At 38.2% G+C, this 17,834-nt stretch overlaps 1 protein-coding gene across 1 annotated transcript in view; it reads right to left on the bottom strand.

Annotated features, from left to right (window-relative positions):
• LOC117383375 (RNA-binding motif, single-stranded-interacting protein 3-like) overlaps positions 1 to 17,834 on the bottom strand; it is a 118,277-nt gene that overhangs the window by 8,714 nt on the left and 91,729 nt on the right. The window contains exons 7-10 of the mRNA XM_033980539.2: positions 15,536 to 15,642; positions 12,104 to 12,147; positions 7,172 to 7,268; positions 5,164 to 5,214 (exon numbers count right to left, since the gene is read on the bottom strand). Coding sequence (XP_033836430.1) covers positions 5,164 to 5,214; positions 7,172 to 7,268; positions 12,104 to 12,147; positions 15,536 to 15,642 — 299 coding nt within the window. The remainder of the gene's footprint in view (positions 1 to 5,163; positions 5,215 to 7,171; positions 7,269 to 12,103; positions 12,148 to 15,535; positions 15,643 to 17,834) is intronic.

Genomic DNA, 17,834 nt, shown 5'->3' with positions numbered 1-17,834 from the left:
ACTCTATTTAAATTTCCTCTTGGTACTCCGATTTCCAGTACCCACTTTATTTTTAATTAAGTATAGTAAGATACACATTCACAACAGTCAATATACAAAGACTTTTTAATAACTAATAACAAATGAGTAAAACTTACTTCCTAGACTTTCTCTGGTCTTAAGTAGCACACAAGAGACACACATGAATCTGCTCACCGACTGCTCCGGCTGAGGCAGGTAGATTTTCCACCCAAATCCACCTAAATCCACTGCATTTTATCCAGCAATAATGCTTTCTTTCGGGTAATCATTTCTCATTCTGTCTTATTTTTTTCTGTTCATTGCCTCCAATCTCACAGCAGGAGTTCCCAGGCGAGGAAAAAGCACCATTACAAAAAGATGAGGGGGAAGGAAATGCATTGACTAATTGACGGCGTTGATTTATGACAGAACAAGTGTTAGACCTGGTATCTCTGCGTGTGTCTGCATCGTTCAATTTATTTTCTGTGTGATGATTGTTTAACTCAATGCAGCTCCAGTCTAATGCCTGTGTGTGTTTTGTACTTGGATAAATGCAAGACAGGCAGTTCCTATCCCCTAGAGGACAGGAGGCAGACGAAAACAAAATCGGCTTCAACTTTGAACTGGATCTTTGTGTCTCGTCTCCTCCTTCTATTCTCTGGCTGTCATTTCTCCAGAGCAGGAGTATAAAGCAGAGTAGCTCAACGCTTTAGGCGCCAAGTGCATCAAAACACAGCATTAGTGATAATAAGGTGTGATTATGGAGAAAAAGCTTTGTTAGAGCAAGGACAAAAGCAATACTTGGCTAGGACTTATATCTTTGCTTGTTTCCTGCAAATTGGTCAATCGGTGTGTCTTATATTGGCCAATTACTGTTTGATTGTTCGATTTTATAACCTTCTGTTGGTTAAAAATGTTGTAAAGTCCTGCAAGGCAACTGCTGTTCTGATTTTGGGCTATACAAAATTAAACAGCATTTAATTACTAGTATTTTAACAAGTACAGTTTTTGTATTCTCCAATAATTAAACTTCTTGTATCTTAATTTTATCTTTGTATCCAGGCCTGGAACTGCCACAAAAAGAATGCTCTGTTGCTTTAAATTACTCACAAAAGATATAGACAGTCTATACCAGTGTAATGGAAAATAATAACATTAAAATAAAATATAATATCATCTGAAGTCGAAATTTCTATCTCAAATATTCATTGATCTAAAGTAGTCTGTAAGCATGTATAATAATAATCACGATTTCCAAACCTTTACAGTTTATATCACCTCCTCTGAGAAAATAAAAGATGTCTTATATTCACATAGGGAAAGGAATGCACATATTGCAACTGCTTCTTCCATTGTCTTTTTGAATGGGCTTAACATAGCAATTTAACTCAGGAAGATATGGAATCCCAATTCTTTGTGCGGCTCATTGCGGTCTGCCCCTATAAGCTGTGCTCTCATTCTGATGCATTCATTTCCTGTAGGGGGATTTGTGAGTAATTACACACAAAGACATCCTCTCACTAATTAAGATGTAACGACGCGGAGTTCAAGTAATCTGGGCATTCCACCAAGACGCAGAAGTGAACCAGTCCTCCAGGCTCTCCACAGCACATCGAGGTGTGTTTGTGGAAATTAAATACAGAAATGGTGCACTCTTTTGATTGGGGAGTGGGTAAATATGATTATGGGAGTCTAAGCTTGGGCACAAAAGGCTTTTAATACAAGGATTTGTTCATTGTTGCATTTCTAAAATAATGCAGTAAATTTAAAATTCACATTTGCTTCAAATGAAACAGAAATTGGAGTTATGGGCAACAGTGGAAGATGACAAAACCATTATTTGAATGTCTTTATAGTCAGTACAAAAAAAAAAAAAAGAAAATATCTGACTGCATCTTCAGCAGGAGTACACAAACAGTAAACTCAGCAATAAATATAAAAATGTTTTGTAATGCATATAGTACTACTACAATATTTCATTCATTTCCATTCATTCTGCATAGACTGCTGTAAACAGTAACAGACCAAGCAACATTTCATACCAGCCCCATGCTTAAAAATGAAAAGCTCTGGACATAATTCTAATATGAGCCTTTATACTTAGATGGAACGAAGAAAATTATATCAAACATCTTAGAGTGTGCAACAACAGAAAAAGTTGTTGAGTTGTTGCGTGTTGAGGAGGCACAAATGAAGCAAACTATATATAACACTATATGACCAGGATTTGACTGTGTCGCTTTGTCTCTCCGTATCTGTCTACTCCCTGATGCAGTCTTCATTTGTCAAGCCCCTGTACATCCAGGAAATACACCGGCCCACATTTTAGTCTTTGTAGCCCAATCATTTTTTGGAGAGACAGAAAAAACACACCATCTAATGCAGCTCTGACATGCTTTTGCAAGATTTGTTTTCTTCCCTTTTGTTCCAGATTTATACTTTGTAATCCCATAGATTCCGTGAGTTTGCTCCTCTCTCTACTGGCCCCACTCTGTCAAATATACACAAGTCCTATTTATTTATATCCCCTTTATCCCAGCGCTTATTCTCTGCTCCCCGCGCACGTAAAATGTAGGAAGTCATATCAAGGCGCCTGCCAAATAATTAGATGGGACATTTGTTTGAAAGCACATTTACAGAGGAATAATCTCTCCTCCCAGAGCCATCATTTGAATCAGACTACACCACAACAGAATGCTCTAGGAGTTGGCAGTTAGACAGATGGGAGAACAACAATGAGATACTAGACAGCCACGAAGCTAAAGTCTTAGACGGAATTTATGAAATACAAAGAAATGTGTACCTTTACTTGATAAAGGCAATGGCAAAGATATAGCGCCCAGGCTGGAACTAGAGAAATCTAATTATAAGAATAAACTTTAATTGACTAAAGTTTAAATGCATATGTAATCCCTAAATCATGCTTTTAAAACCCCTTTTACTGTGTTTGTACTGAATAATAATGTTTGTACTGAAGAGCATAATTGCGAAGTATTAGAGCCGCTATCAAATTGAAATCACAAGTTAAATGGTTGCAAGAAGAAGCAAATTGCCTTTACAAACAACAAATATCATTTTATTCACATGTAAAAGCTGCTACCCCTGTTACACCTCTACAAACATAACAGGTTAAGTTAGTTAGTTAGTTAGTTAATAGCTCTGTTATACTCACACACACACACACACACACAACACACACATTTATATATACATACTGGTATATATTGCTAATACTAACCATCTCGTGTTTTATTTTTTCTTTCTAAAGTTTTAAAGTGTAAAAAGTCTCATGAATCATTTCCCAGCGCACAGTAAAGGGATAATATACAGTGCAGAGCGGCCGTTACGTAAGGCTTATGTATGGCTGATGGAGCGTTGCAGCCAGCTATGTACTGTAACAAGAGAAATGGAGCAGAACGGAGCTGTGAAGGTAGAGTGTCTGCAGATGTTGGAGAAAGTCCAAGGCATAAACACTGATGAGATCCTTCACAATCTTCTGAATATTCAAATGAAGCCAACAGGAAATTATGTCCTCAAAACACCTGGAGAAGTATTTCTCCATTATAAGAAAGTTTCTGATACATAATTAGCACAAACTTTAAAAAAAAAGTTAAACAGGGAAATTCTTCTTGAGAAAATGGACCTAAGTTGCTCTCTATTGAAATCATGGAGAGAGTGATATTTTGAAAAGATCTAACTTTGACATATTTACCAAGATATATTTATAGTATAATAATGTTTACTGATGCATTGGTATTCTGTCCTTCAGGTTTCTTATGAGCAGTGTTGTAACTGAAGTAACTGAATATATGTACCGAAATGCATTCTCAATACTAATTTTGATTGTATTCGAGCACAGTTTCTTTTTAATTTGGTGGTATTCAAAATAAAGTTACATTCCTAAATTTAAAGAAATACATGGCCGTACTTTATCATGTAATTTTGGCTTTGAACTGCAAGTTATTAGTGAATGCAATGTCTGTGTGTGTGTGTGCAATTTTTCTTCTCTAATTAGCTAATGCAACAAAAATAACATACTTTGTAATACTGTGTAGTATTTTTTTTCATAAAAAAAGGTTTGTTCATTGCTATTCACATATTGTTTCCTTTCTCACTCCCCTCTGGGGAGTGCAACTGTTTCAGAAGCCTGGCTGCTGACTGCCCGGTGATGACTGGATTCTACATCCCCCTTCTATACCTTGATCATGTACTGTGGATCCAGTTCCTCAACTTTCCTCACCTGGCTGAATGACCCGATACCTGACTAGGATGATCCCTATCCTACCATGGATACGCCCCTCTCTGTCCCTTAGTCTTGAGGTGGCTCTGGCCCTATAGACATGAACTCTATCTGCAAATGGATGCACATTAAGTCCTGGACAAATCCACAGCCTGCCTACCAATGTCTGTTTCAGACCAACTTTCTGTTGGTTAAATGAATGATCAGCCCTAAAAGGCAACTGTTGTTGTGATTTTGGGCTTTAGAAAAAGATTGAATTGTGTAAAAGTATTCAGAATACAGTACTCTGAATAGCCCATGTAAGGGCAGAAAATACATTTTAATTCAGGCATTTTGTATTCTGTAACAACATTTTCAAAAAATTATTCCCGTCACTGCTTTTGAGCTACAAAGTTCTCCTGGTATTTTCTTATATCTGTTTAAAATTTGTGTTATGTGAATGTTGAGCTGTGACAGATAGTCAAACATTCCTATATCACTGGAAGCAGGGTAAATTAGGGTTTGATTTAGCATTTTTTTTCATGCATTTGTCATTTTAAGTAATTTCTGTGATCTAGACCCTTGCTGTTCCTTTCTTTGCCAGCAGGAGGGGACATGTAGTCATGTATTGACTTGGGAGCAGCTGCGTCTTCAGAGTGGCTTTAAGGAGGTTGTACAGCGGCTGATTCAGCACAGTATGACTTTACTGCAGAGCTAGGGCTTTATTTCTACATGTTCCATGGTTTGACTTATGCAGGCACTATGTACAGTGATTATAGCCCATTGTATGTGTCAAATGCAAATTAGCTTGTTATACTCCAATTATATCCAATTAACAAAACAAGTGTTTTTTTTTCTGTCCAACTAGCAATTTTTCTTACTTTTATTTAGCGGAAAAAGTGAAGCTAAGACCACTAACTAATTATGATTTAAACTTTACTTACTGTGGGTTGCATAACATACTGTTGATGTGGCATCCAAGATGTACTTTGGACCTGGGGGTGAAAGAAAAGAGAATAGACAGATCAGACAAGAGAAGAAAATGATGTTCCTATTGAATTATATTCCTATTAAAACTGGTGACTGATGAAACAAAAATTCATGGCTTTTGTAAGGAATTTGAATAGGAATTGGACAATACTGAGAACCATCCTCACAATTGTGTAGCTTCATAATATGACAAAATTTGCAAGTGATCACATTTAACCTTAGGTACTAGCTTGTCTGGGGGGCAATGGACTTTTTTTTCTCACCAGAGATATTAACCATAAAGCATCACAAAGCTTGCACCAAAGAAATTTAGCTTCCTCTCCATCTCAGTGTCACACAATTATCATAGAAAGTAGTAGTCAAATGAACACAACAAACATAGAGGTGTTTTGAAAATAGTTAAACTGTTAAAAGCACCAAATGTACCAGTAAAGATATAATTATTCATTAGTTCCACAGCTTTACAAGTCCATTTCTGAGCTGCCAGTCCCTACGGCAGTGTTTCTTATAGAAAATTACAGCGCGTACTGAGGGTCCACTATATACTGTGTTATGTTGTAATTATAAGAGGATACAGAGACCAGTGAGAGCAATAGGCTCTAATAATTACTGCTGCACAGTGGAGGTTTCATCATCAAAGCCCGTCCTGGACACAAATCACCACTTTCATCTCCTGCTGCCCATTGGCCTGCTTTAACACAGCCAGAACAGGTCCCCAAATGCTTTTTGTCATATACATAAAGAGACATAAGCTAATTGTGTGTACTATGTGAGACCTTCATTTTCAATGCTAGCTAGTAGCTAGTGAGTTACCTAGTTCACTTTATTAAACATAAACCTTTAAATGAGAAACTATGAGTCAAAATGTATAGCATAATGTCCACAAAATTCGTCCTCTTACTAACTTGATTTAAGCTGAAGGGGAACCAAGAACACTTGGAAGAAAACCTACCCATCTTGGGTATCGAACCCAGGACTTTCTGGCTGTGAACACTATGCTCACTCAAGGCAGTTCACCCAATTACATACTACATGTGGCTGGTTGCATCAGGAAGGACATCTGGCGTAAAAACCTGCCAAGTCACTGAGCAACTGTTTGGGAATAAGTGAAAGATGAAAAGCAAAATTTGACTAACTTTGCATAATGAGTAGACAATCTACAATCTTTGGCCCTCAAATTGAGTGGTATTATTTTGAAGCAACACTCTTATAATTTATCCCTGAGTTAATGCCTTTGTCTGCCTTAAATGTATCATTGCATGCGTCTTCCTCATTTACTGCATCACTTGTGTAAACGTGCGGGGGCGGACTGTTTGGTTTAATGTCTGTTTGACAAACGGGGGATCAAGGACTAAGTTGAGTCAAAGCTTCACTACAGTTACAGTGAGAGAGTGTGGACAAAGAAGATAGGAGATAGGGGAGAGGAGACATGGGAAAAGGGAGCGAGAAACAAAAAGAGGATTTGCTCTAAGTATGAAAGATCGATGAGAGGCATGCTGCTATAAGCCTCTGTTTTATCATTGCGATTGGAAGAATAAACCCAACCAGAAAAGTTGATAATTCAATTGCTAGTCTCCTTAGTATTCGCTGTATATGGTCTTTATATAACAAGATGGTGAGGCTCAATAACTGCAGGGTCTTTGCAGTTATTCTTGTATCAGATACCATATATTTGAATTCCTTGAAAAACAGGAGTACTTCTATTCCTCCTATAAAATGACACCTTCTCCAATACTGTCATAGTGATGCTGGTAGTTAAAGGTGCACTACGTAACTAGACTCTCCACGGAGACTAGCAATGTAATAGAATTTGAAGATTTATCCGATTACTAGAGTGGTTTGTTTAATAAAGTAATCAATCAATGACAATTCCCAGAAAGCATTTTAAATCTAATGCCAGAGCCCCGTGATATGCAGCAGGCAGTACATGGTGTCCTATGTTGCAGTTAGCAGTGCTTGTACCTGATATGTGGAGACAGGAGAGGCAGCAATGAACGGTGAGATTGATGTCTGCGCTATCATCCGGTTGGTGGAGATGCTGTACGGCGACGAGTAGAACCTGGACAAACACAATCACAGGTTAACAAAACACTGTATTATGCATTTTGAATACACTATCATCTCACCAGGGCAGACCACATGTAAAGGTGTAATTGAGCCTTTAGTATCTCTTTGTTTGTTCAAGCATGCCGGTCTCTTGAAGATACAGCTGACAAAATGAATCAGCTTTCATCAGGGCTGTCATGGAAACAATAAATTTTGCATTGTATTCCCACCAACCCATCAAAGACACCCTCAAATTGGACCTGACACAGCACTGGTGCACATGGCATTACAAAAGTGCCTGCTCCACACTGCTATGCATATAATATATTATCACCTTAATGTGTGTGTGGGAGAACTAGTCCAATATTGTCCTTCATGTTCCACCTACACGCTTCTACTTTGTATTCGACAAGTGCCTTTGAAATCTGTTTACCTCCCTTCCTACCTTTGTTTGCCCTTCTAATTTTGCGCCATTTTTTTTTAAATTTCATCCCCTCAAACCTGCAGCGGCTCGCGGTGCTTTATTTATCATTGTGTACCTAGAGAGGACATGTTTCATCCAGCAGGCCGTGTTGCTGTGCCCGATCGATCCCAAAGTGTCTGTTGACTGAATAATGGAGCTGGGGAGGGAGGAGTGAGGAGGCAAGGGCCGAAGGAGAAACCCTCTTTATCTAACTCTAACCTGATTGGATGATAAAATGACCTGCTGCAAGACATGTGTAGCTTCACTGGTAAAGCGGAATATTTTTATGGCAAGTACCAGGCAAAATAGAAGCGATTGAAATGAACTGTACGTCACTGAATAATACTGAAAAGTACTAAGACTACTGCCAATAGTAAACAGTACAAAATAACATAATTATGCTGAAAACAATCTTGTAGTAAAAGTTGTAGTAAGGTAGTATTAACACACACACCACAACAAATCTGCCACTAAACTGGACTAGACTATGACTAAACCTGGACTAGAAAAGGACCGAACCAAGTCTACATCAAGACCACCAGGACCACCCAAAGTATACTGTATACTAAGTATACTAAATGCTGCTCAGACAAAGACTAACAAAAAAGGTATATATCCTAAAAAAAATAGATTATACCATATACCATCTCATAATAATACACAATTCAAGTTATTTACCGCCGTTACTGGAAAGGTTGTCACAGTCTTAAAAAAACCCCAACTGTTCAAATTTCAGGTTAATATATAATTACTATGTTTATGCTTATCAAAACATTTCACAACAGCCCATTGTTTTAACAGAGGTGTCAGCCAGATCTAACACAATGGGATCTTAACTCAGCTGCGAGAGAGGTCCGACCACCTGCACTGTTACTGCATGTTGTTTTACATTACAAGTGTTAGGTAAGTGATAGTCACACTTTTAAACAAGGTGCAAAGTCTATAGCGGTCTTTCTAACCCACAACCGTTCAGCCATGTGGATACAGAAGCCAGTGATAAGCTTTACACTGCAGCCTTTCTCCCATTGGACGTCGTTCATGCTCTAGTTGCCGTGGCGAAGGGCCGGTAGTTGCACGTAAAAAGCTGGACAACACAGGTCTAGATACGGACTGCTTCACTTCACTGGCACCAGAAAAAGAACTCTTATGAATTATTAGCACCATAAATTTGCTCTTGCCAAGTTCCAGTTCTAGTTCACGCGCGGGTCAGCTGTGTGTTCTGTCTCTCTAGGTGTGTTGACACTGGCTCGGCTTACTCGGATTTTTCCCTAGCTCCTTGAAGGGACATAGATTTTCTTTAATTTTCCCTGCGCTGCTTTAAACTGTAGCTTAATGTCTCCATTTGCTTTCTTTTGTGTTTGGCCTCAAAGGATACACGCTGGGGTTATGTGTTATTCTTTTGCCTTTGAAAACCATGGCACGGTTTTATGTGCACAGAACAAAGGATTTAAACGACAGACAGTGTATAGAAAATAAATGTTGTGACAGCTCCACATAACTAAATGAAAACCTCTGGACCAACTGTATGGACATTGCAACGTGAAAAGCTAATATAAATTAATTATTAGAATTATTAGAATCCTTTTCCTGGAATTTTTCACAGTATGGTATTAAATTTAGCTTACATTTATTCAATTACAGATCTTTCTATTGCTACAAAATACCTTGAAAAACAACAGGCACACTTCATCACAGATCTGAACTGTAAATGTAACTGGAATTTGCCGCTCCATGGAAAGAGATACGCTTAGTGCCATATTATGAACCATTCCAGGCAAAGCAAACACCTAGAGACAAAAGCAAGTTCAGGCAACATAGAGTCAGCAACATATGGGCAAGAAAAAGTAAGCAAACTGAATGTCTCCTCGTATTGAGAACTGGTCCATGTCAAATTGATGATTAGTGACAAGGCCAAAATTACCTTTACCAATCATAAAGCAGTATGGATCTGACTTTTGACTACACAATGAATGTATGACTTGCATTAGAAATACTGTATTAGTGTCAGTGATGAATACAAATGAGCACACACGGCCTGGTTATTCAATATGCTCCTCTGATTGTGTTTATTGTATTTTTCATTAGACTGATGTGCATTGAGAGAGAGGAATAGTACGTAGAGGACAGATCCAAGGTTATTGATGGAGGCTATTAGCCCCGAGCAGCAGGCTGTCAATAGGGACTGTGCGGCAAGCTCTTTAAACAATACACTAAACATGTAATTGCAACCAGAACATTACTAGCCGATTGAATTTAAAACCTCTTCGCGAATCCCTGGTGTGACCCTGCCGCACTGTCAGGAGTTTGCCCTGAAAAATTAGCCAATGATTTAGTGCCGACCTCAGTGACTTTTCAGCAGAGAAATGTGGGTTAGCATGCTAAAACGCAAGTCTGTATGTGTGAGGTAGAAGTAAGGGCTGAAGACGAAGGAGAGGGAAGATAGGAGACTGAAAGGTGCAAGAAAATATAAACATGCAGTACTGTGGAAAGCTCATGCATTTTCTTCTTCAGGGACACTCTTTCCATTTTCCATTTTGATAATTTAAACAATTTAAAGGTACGCTATGTAACTTTTCTGGTGGAGACACTAGACCTACTTGTTTCTGTGGAACTTTTTGGCTTTGCTTAGAATATTCCGCAGTATGGAATTACATTTTTATATCTGGGATTTTATCTTATTATAGGTGTTTTTACTGCTTGAATACAATTTGAAAAACATGGATTCTTACAGTGGTGGGGTTGCTTGTCCGCAGATTCGACCTGTAAATTGACCTTGTGCTGCCACCTGTTAATGTTAATGACACACAGTGGAATATTCTTGGCAAAACAATACCATGTCCAAAAGTCAGAAAACTTCAAGTTCAAACTGTTTTACTCTGCTGTACTATGTCATTGATGAAAGAAGCAGTTTGGTCAAAAAGGACACTTTTCATGGGTATCACCCTAGTATCACCCTAATATCAGATTGGCATCAGTTCCAACCCGCCATCTGTCCAGCTTTTTCAACTGTGGAGGTGTAATTGATTGGTACCCTTGCCTTCTCCTTGTACTGACTTTATTCCTGACTTTGCCCTCCTCATAACCTCATCCGGCCCCTGCTTTCTATTCAAGAGCTGCCTCTGTGCGTTTTGCTTCTCTAATTAGCTGCATTAGCATTTCACAGTCATTTAGTGCTTTGCCGGAAGGAGCTTTCGTTGACCTCGGAAAAAGAGGTCAGAGAGGGCTTAAGCCATGCAAACACACAGTTGATTATTGGGAGGACTAAATCAGAATGCAAAGGTGGTCTGCGTAGAAATACAATAGAGCTTAAAAATACATGGCAAATTTGTTGTATCATATATGAAACGTGTCATAACAATGTAATGTGCAATGTACACTCCAGATTGAACTAATTTGGAATCATAAAACATTCATGTTTCACTTTAGGAGCTTCTTTTGAGCACCCCAGTACGTTTTGAATCAACATTTGTGTTGACGCTACGGTAAATGATACATCCCCAATCGTACCTTTCTTTCCACTACATGTTTTTGTGTAACCCCAAAGTAAAACAAAACAGATGAGGGTAATACATGGTTTGATAACTTTATGAAAAACAGAAGATCAGAGCAGGAAGGGCCACAGGGTTGCGGAGGTAATTTGAACCTTTGAAAGAACAAGAAAGCGGGGAATATGATACAAAGACGAGGGAGTCTTGAGCCAGAAGAGGAGCAGAGCTAGAGGAAAGTGTCTCCGGGGATCGCATCACCAGCAGAACTCCCGGTAGACAGCACCAATCTACAATTTCCCTCCAAACTCCCAACAGCCCATGCATTCAGGCTGGCAGTTCCGCAGATAGCCTCGGCTGACGAAAGTCTTACAGCGCCACGGCAACGCACCAGCTCAAACCCTTAGCATTGGGTAGCATCTGACGGCGCTGTGCTAACGGCTGCACAGGTCACATGACAGAGGAAAGCAGACACTGTAGTGTGTGTGTGTGTGTGCGTGTGTGCCTGTGCGTGTGTGTGGTCTGCTCATTTGCATGCAGGTGCTCGTCTGAAGAGAAGTGCTGATGTGGATGTGTGAGCATCTGTGCGAGATGCTGCAGTCAGGGTGCTTAGGAGCTAGAATTATAAACGTGAAAGATAATTGATTAGTTAAATTTCAGAAAGCATTTCGCTGTAATCAGGAAATGTACAAGCAAAATATAGGCACTGATTATTGTAGTACTGTAATAGCATTTAGTAGTAATAGCATACAGATCATACATAATGTTCAACTAGGGCTTTTGATCAAGCAATTGTGTTTTATTTAAGAAAATTGTTAATGGAGTACTTCAGATACCTTTTCCTATTTTCTAAAAATCCCAACAAAAAATCATACATACATCTGAATAAAGTCAACTCACCCGTTCTGAATTGCAGAGGGATCATACGTCAGTGCCATACCACTCTGGAGACACAATATTAGGACATTGGTTAGAGTTGGTACTTGCTAATTATTCATTGTGCATAGGCCTGTCACAATTACTATATCGACTTATCGTTCAGTATATGAAAGCGGTACCAATATTTTTTATCATGTGTATAGTTTCGTTGCACATGTTTGGTTATTTTTTGCCTATACCATAAGATTTATGCAGTAAAAGGTTTAATTATTAACGTCTATGACTCATTACAGATACAAACTAAGTACTAAAGTGTTTCATTTTGCCGTTTATTTATTGCAGATCATAATATTGTACAGTGAGAAGTTTTGTGGTGTAGATCTGCTCTTGGGTTGCAGTGTCAGGCGCATAAATTAGTTTCAATATTATCACTTATCGTCTATATTCAGTAATATATCAAACTTCAAAATGAGTTATCGTGACAGGCCTAATTCTACATTACAATGAATGTGATACTTGGATATCAACACCTGCTTAAAATGAACTGGAAACTTAAGTATTTTAAGACAATTGAAAACCACACATAAAACTACAAATATATAAACAAAAACACACAATCTGGTCCCTGTCTGCAGCTGTCCCACTTCTTGAGTACAAAAGAGACAGATTTAGTGAGTCTGACAAACTGAAATTGGTGCATGTTTTCACAGAGAACATCTGCACTGTCACTTGGAATATGATGTGTCCAAAAACACTTTAGTCAAAATAACTACACATCAAGTTGGAGCAGAGCTTGTTGATTTAGTCGCACTCGTAACAATGACACGCAGATGGAGTGGAACTACTTCATGACGATCTGTGTTTATGATATTAGTGAAGAAAACAGAATTAACACAATACTCAACATTGTTATTGTCGACACTTTGGGTTGTTACTCCATCAAATCACAAAGTTACGTCTTCAAACCCAATTGTTGCTTCTTCTTGTCAGTAAAGACATCTTATCTGAGTTAACCTCTTGAATGATATTACGGCTCTCTTGGCTCCAATGGGATCACAAATCAACTGCCTCCTGGCAAGCTCTACACCAAATTGAAGCAAACAGTAGTGTCTACAAATCTTTATTATTCTCCATCATCCCTTTATCCAGCCTGCCTCCACACGCAATAGTCATTTGTACTTGTTCCACACGGGGTTCTGCTTTCCAAATTGGCACATGAGTTGAGAGTGTGCCCTGATACTGAACTCCGCCGCAGTGTTTACTTTTCCTCCACTAAATACTGTTTCAGACCTGATTACATTGTTTCAGAAAGTATGAAAAGTGCCAAAAACAGATGACCTCAGATGTTGAAAAATAATTGAGATTTATATAGAAGATTTAGGAAGGGCATCTGGAGTAAAATTTGTCAATATACGTATCATGCACTTAAGATAATTGTTTTATGGTGCCTGTGAAGTTAGAGGATAAACAAGCAGAACTCAAGAATATAACTGTAACATAGGTAACTAGAGGTAGGACAAGAACCAATTCCCACAAGAACAGATATAAAATCTTCTTTCTATTAGATTTTTTTTCACTAAGAGGCAAACCTGAGTGGAAACCCTTGTCTTGGGAGCAGCGCAAAAAGAACAGCTTGTAATGGCCAGTGGCTTATTTAGAAATTTCATAAAATCTGTAAACTCTATTATTATGATTATACTTCAGAAGAGCACAATAAACAACACAAAATAAAATGCAGTGTGCCTCGTAAACACACACATGCAGCACTGTGGCGTCTTCACGTTATTATTATGGAGCCCCCATTTCAGCTCGGTTCTGTTTCATTTCACTTCTCCACTCAGCGCTGGCTCGGGCTCCAGGAATTTAAATGTTGTGGAAACTGTTTGAAAGTGCACTTGTCGTGTGGGTGGCAACATTATTATTCACTTTTCCTTGTTCTGTAAATTAAAGCTTTGGTATCGACACTAGCAACTTGTGAACTGTGTGCATTGTGCAACAGTCAATCTGCTTCCAATCTGCTTTCATTTCATCCGTACATGACAGACTGGAGGTGGGAGTTTCAACAAAAGGAAAAACAACTTGGCTTTGGGGTCTTGCAGAAACCTTATATTTTACATTTAACAACCTTGATATTTGCCAGCTTTTATACTGTCAGAGGCATCTCCGATTTGGCATGCACTGAGTTATTGGAAATGAATACTGATAATGACCCTGCAGGGAGCCCTGTCAGGCCTCAAATGCTTTGTTATAAAATGTAAAATGGGCCATGTGTCAGACAGAACATGGTTTTTAAATATATAAATGGAATTTTGGTGCCAGTTAAAATACAGTAATGTCCACAATTGTGTGGGTAGTACAGTAGAGCCAGCAGCAAGATTTAACTAGCCTACAATTATCCCGCAATGCACTGAGGGAATATCCACATGAGATTCAAGTATTTAGACATCTAGTTTGGATTTGTTTAACCCGTTTAGATTTCTTACTGTAAAACAAGGCAAATTATTTCCCAATACAACACTTTCAAACTAAATATCCAATTGGGCATGAAAATGTAACTTCAAATTGATATATTTTATTAGTTGCAATGTCAGTCAGAAATGCCATTCCAAGTAACAGTATTAGTATTAGTATTAGTATTAGTAACAGACAGAAAGACATATTTTGACTAAAAGTCATTTCAGCTCATGTGGATTGTTACGGCCCTAGGCCTTAAGGTCTTTTCTTTTGTTAGTATTTGCCTGTTATGTTTAGCGTGTGACTGAATCTGTCCCCTTTCCCCCATGAAATTCCGGCTGTGTGAGCCCTTGCCTGTGATTAGAGGACTGTTTCCCTGCCTGGCCGATCCTGTGTCTCACCTGCAGCTGCCTTCCCCATTTAAGAAGAGTCAGCACATGGGGCTGCTGGCCTTTGTGGTCAGTATGACATTTTGTATGTGTCTCTTTTCTATCATGTCAATAATGTGGAAATGACTCTGTGTTTGATACTCTCGTATTTAGTTTATCTAACTTGTGTCTCTTGTTTTCTGTGTTTCCGAGAGACTCGACCATGTCCTGTTTGTTTGTCATGTATTTGTAAAATTTGTTTCTTAGTTAAACTTAACGGTTGCTTCTTTTGTTAAAACTATGCAAGTTACCTTCTATTTAAATATTTTAGATCCCTTTTGTTTAGTTTACCCTTTACAATCCTGTTCATTAAATTACTTCTTTATTTTACTGTTTTTCCATCTTGTTTTTTTGTTACCTCCCTGACCCTCTCTGCGTCATAGCATGGATATACATACAAACACACGCCCCTGGCTGTAGTTAGCTTAAGGGTTTGATATTTCATCAAAGAAGTTGTGCAGTATATTTTTTGGATGTCATTGTTTTAAATAGTTATATCTGATAGACCAGTGTGTGTATAATTTATGCATTAACCTTTAGTGTGATGATTAAATAAACTAGTGCATCTCACCTCTCCATCCCTTGTCCACGGTCGGCCATTCTGGGGATATTTGACCTGGGTCTGTCTCTTCTTCTGGCCTCCGTCAGCAAACTTACACAGCAGCGGCTCTGCAGGGGCTGCCCACAACAGACAAGGACAAACACAGAGAGATTCATCATATTAATGACTGCAAAATGTGGCACTTCATGCATTAGGACTTATGTTTTAAAAGATAAGATTTAAAAACGCTGTGTTGTGCATACATCAGATGAAAACACATGAGTCTTCCATTTATCTACAGTTCATTCCAGATATCTGAGCATAAAAGTTATCTCAACATCTATAAAAGTCTCTGCCACCAGGAAAACAATGCCACAGGCCAGTCAACACAGAACTGCAGGTTGTGTTAAAAGGGGTAAAGCTAGTAAGCTAAAAAGTCAGCGTGACCTGAAGCTGTCAAAGTGATTTCTCCAAAGACAACAGCTTTTCTGGATTTGAGGATTAAGAAAACCTTGATTACAAATTGGATTAGCTGACCGTGACCTCCCACACAAAGTTTAACAAACCCCGGGTTTAGACCTGAACAACTGCAACCTCATATGTCTCATATGCCACGAGCTGCACACAAAACAGGAAGTTGATGTATTTAAGCAGAAAAAGATTCTTGTAGCGTGTTGATTTATTGGATTTAACAGCATATCAGCACAATTTGTTCAAGAGCAGGAGAGCGTGAATAATGCCCTTTATTTCTGGGAAACTCTTTAGCATCTGCCCGAGTCAACAAACAAAATCAGAAGTATTGTTATCAAAACATGAACCAGACCCAGAGATAAGATGTTGTTGGATGGATTATATAGTCAGACCACGACTGACAAAGAGATCTCTGGCACCAAAACACTGCAAAACTCACCGTTTTGAATACATAAAAAGTCCAGTATCAAACATAATAAATAATACATACAGTATATTAAGATTGTAGCGCACAACACCGTTGCATTCCCAGCATTAGTATAAATAAGTGAATAAGTGTGGGTGTAATGGGTTAAGCATTCACCCACAAGAAGAGGTTGTTCAATTGTTAATTTGTGTTTAGTGGCGTACAAAATGTATAAATGTATACAGTATTCTCTATCTATCTATCTATCTATCTATATCTATATATATATATATATATATATATATATATATATATATATATATATATATATATATATATATATATATATATATATATATAGCAACTGTCTAATTACATAGGACCTAGACCCTGTCCTGTCTATATCTGTTGTAACAAAGAATAAAGGAATAAACCTTTTTTGTATTTCATAACTCACCTGACTTCGCAAAATGGATTATTATTCATCAAGACAGAGATATTATTTTTCCACAACAATACAAAAATCTAAAGATGAAGTGGATGACCATCTTGGGGCCTGACTAATAATACCAGAATGTGAAACAGTGTCAACAAGAGATCTATTCAAGATGAGTTCTCTTCTTACACACTTGACCCTGCCATTGACTAACGCTCCTCATGTTATCAAACCCCTCTTACAAGTTCCTTTAATAGCTGTACTAAGCACATCATAAAAGAGCTGACTAATTACCTGTATCCAATTTAAGTGCACCACGAAAACAGTCAAGAACCATGAGTGGGAGACACACAGGAGCAAAAAAAAAAAAAAAAAAAGGCAACATTTTTTCAATACAGGAAGTCATAATCTACACATTTGTCAAAACAGAAGACTAAATGAAGGAAAGAAAAGGAATAGGCAAGCAAAGACACACTGCAAGGCCTGGTGTCATCTTACACACTGAATGATTCAGTCTTCTGGGCGTTAGTTAGACATACATACTTAACAGGCATACTTAAAAATCTGCTCTACCCTAAGGACATCTTGCATTTTGTGTCTCGTGATGTAACCGATGATTCAGGCTTTTTACAGTCAGTGAATCCCCTGACTGATGTGTCTGAATGGGTTTGTCAATGTATGCGGTCTATCAAAAAACATTTTGTTCCCTGAGTATTGATTAGAGCTACATTATGTGTGTATGATCTATTGGGAGACAGTGAGTGCAACGGAACAGTTCATTCAAGCCCAATGCAATGTTTGTTTTGAAAAGTAAAACTATGTAATCATAGTGTGTGTAATGATTGGACTAGTAACCAACTTGACTAAGGCCTGAACACTTGTGAGTCTACCCTCTAGTTTGATTTTACACAAACAGGAATTATAGTGTTTTTCACATCATAAAGTTTTTGGGGTTTTTTTATGTTTTTGACAACAAATAACTCAACTATTTGCTTTATTCTGTTGCAACTTCCAAT

Source organism: Periophthalmus magnuspinnatus, chromosome 16, assembly GCF_009829125.3.
Source record: "Periophthalmus magnuspinnatus isolate fPerMag1 chromosome 16, fPerMag1.2.pri, whole genome shotgun sequence".
Lineage (NCBI taxonomy): Eukaryota > Metazoa > Chordata > Actinopteri > Gobiiformes > Gobiidae > Periophthalmus > Periophthalmus magnuspinnatus.
Note: the sequence above shows the minus strand (reverse complement) of the source record. Positions and strands in the feature narration are given on the sequence as shown.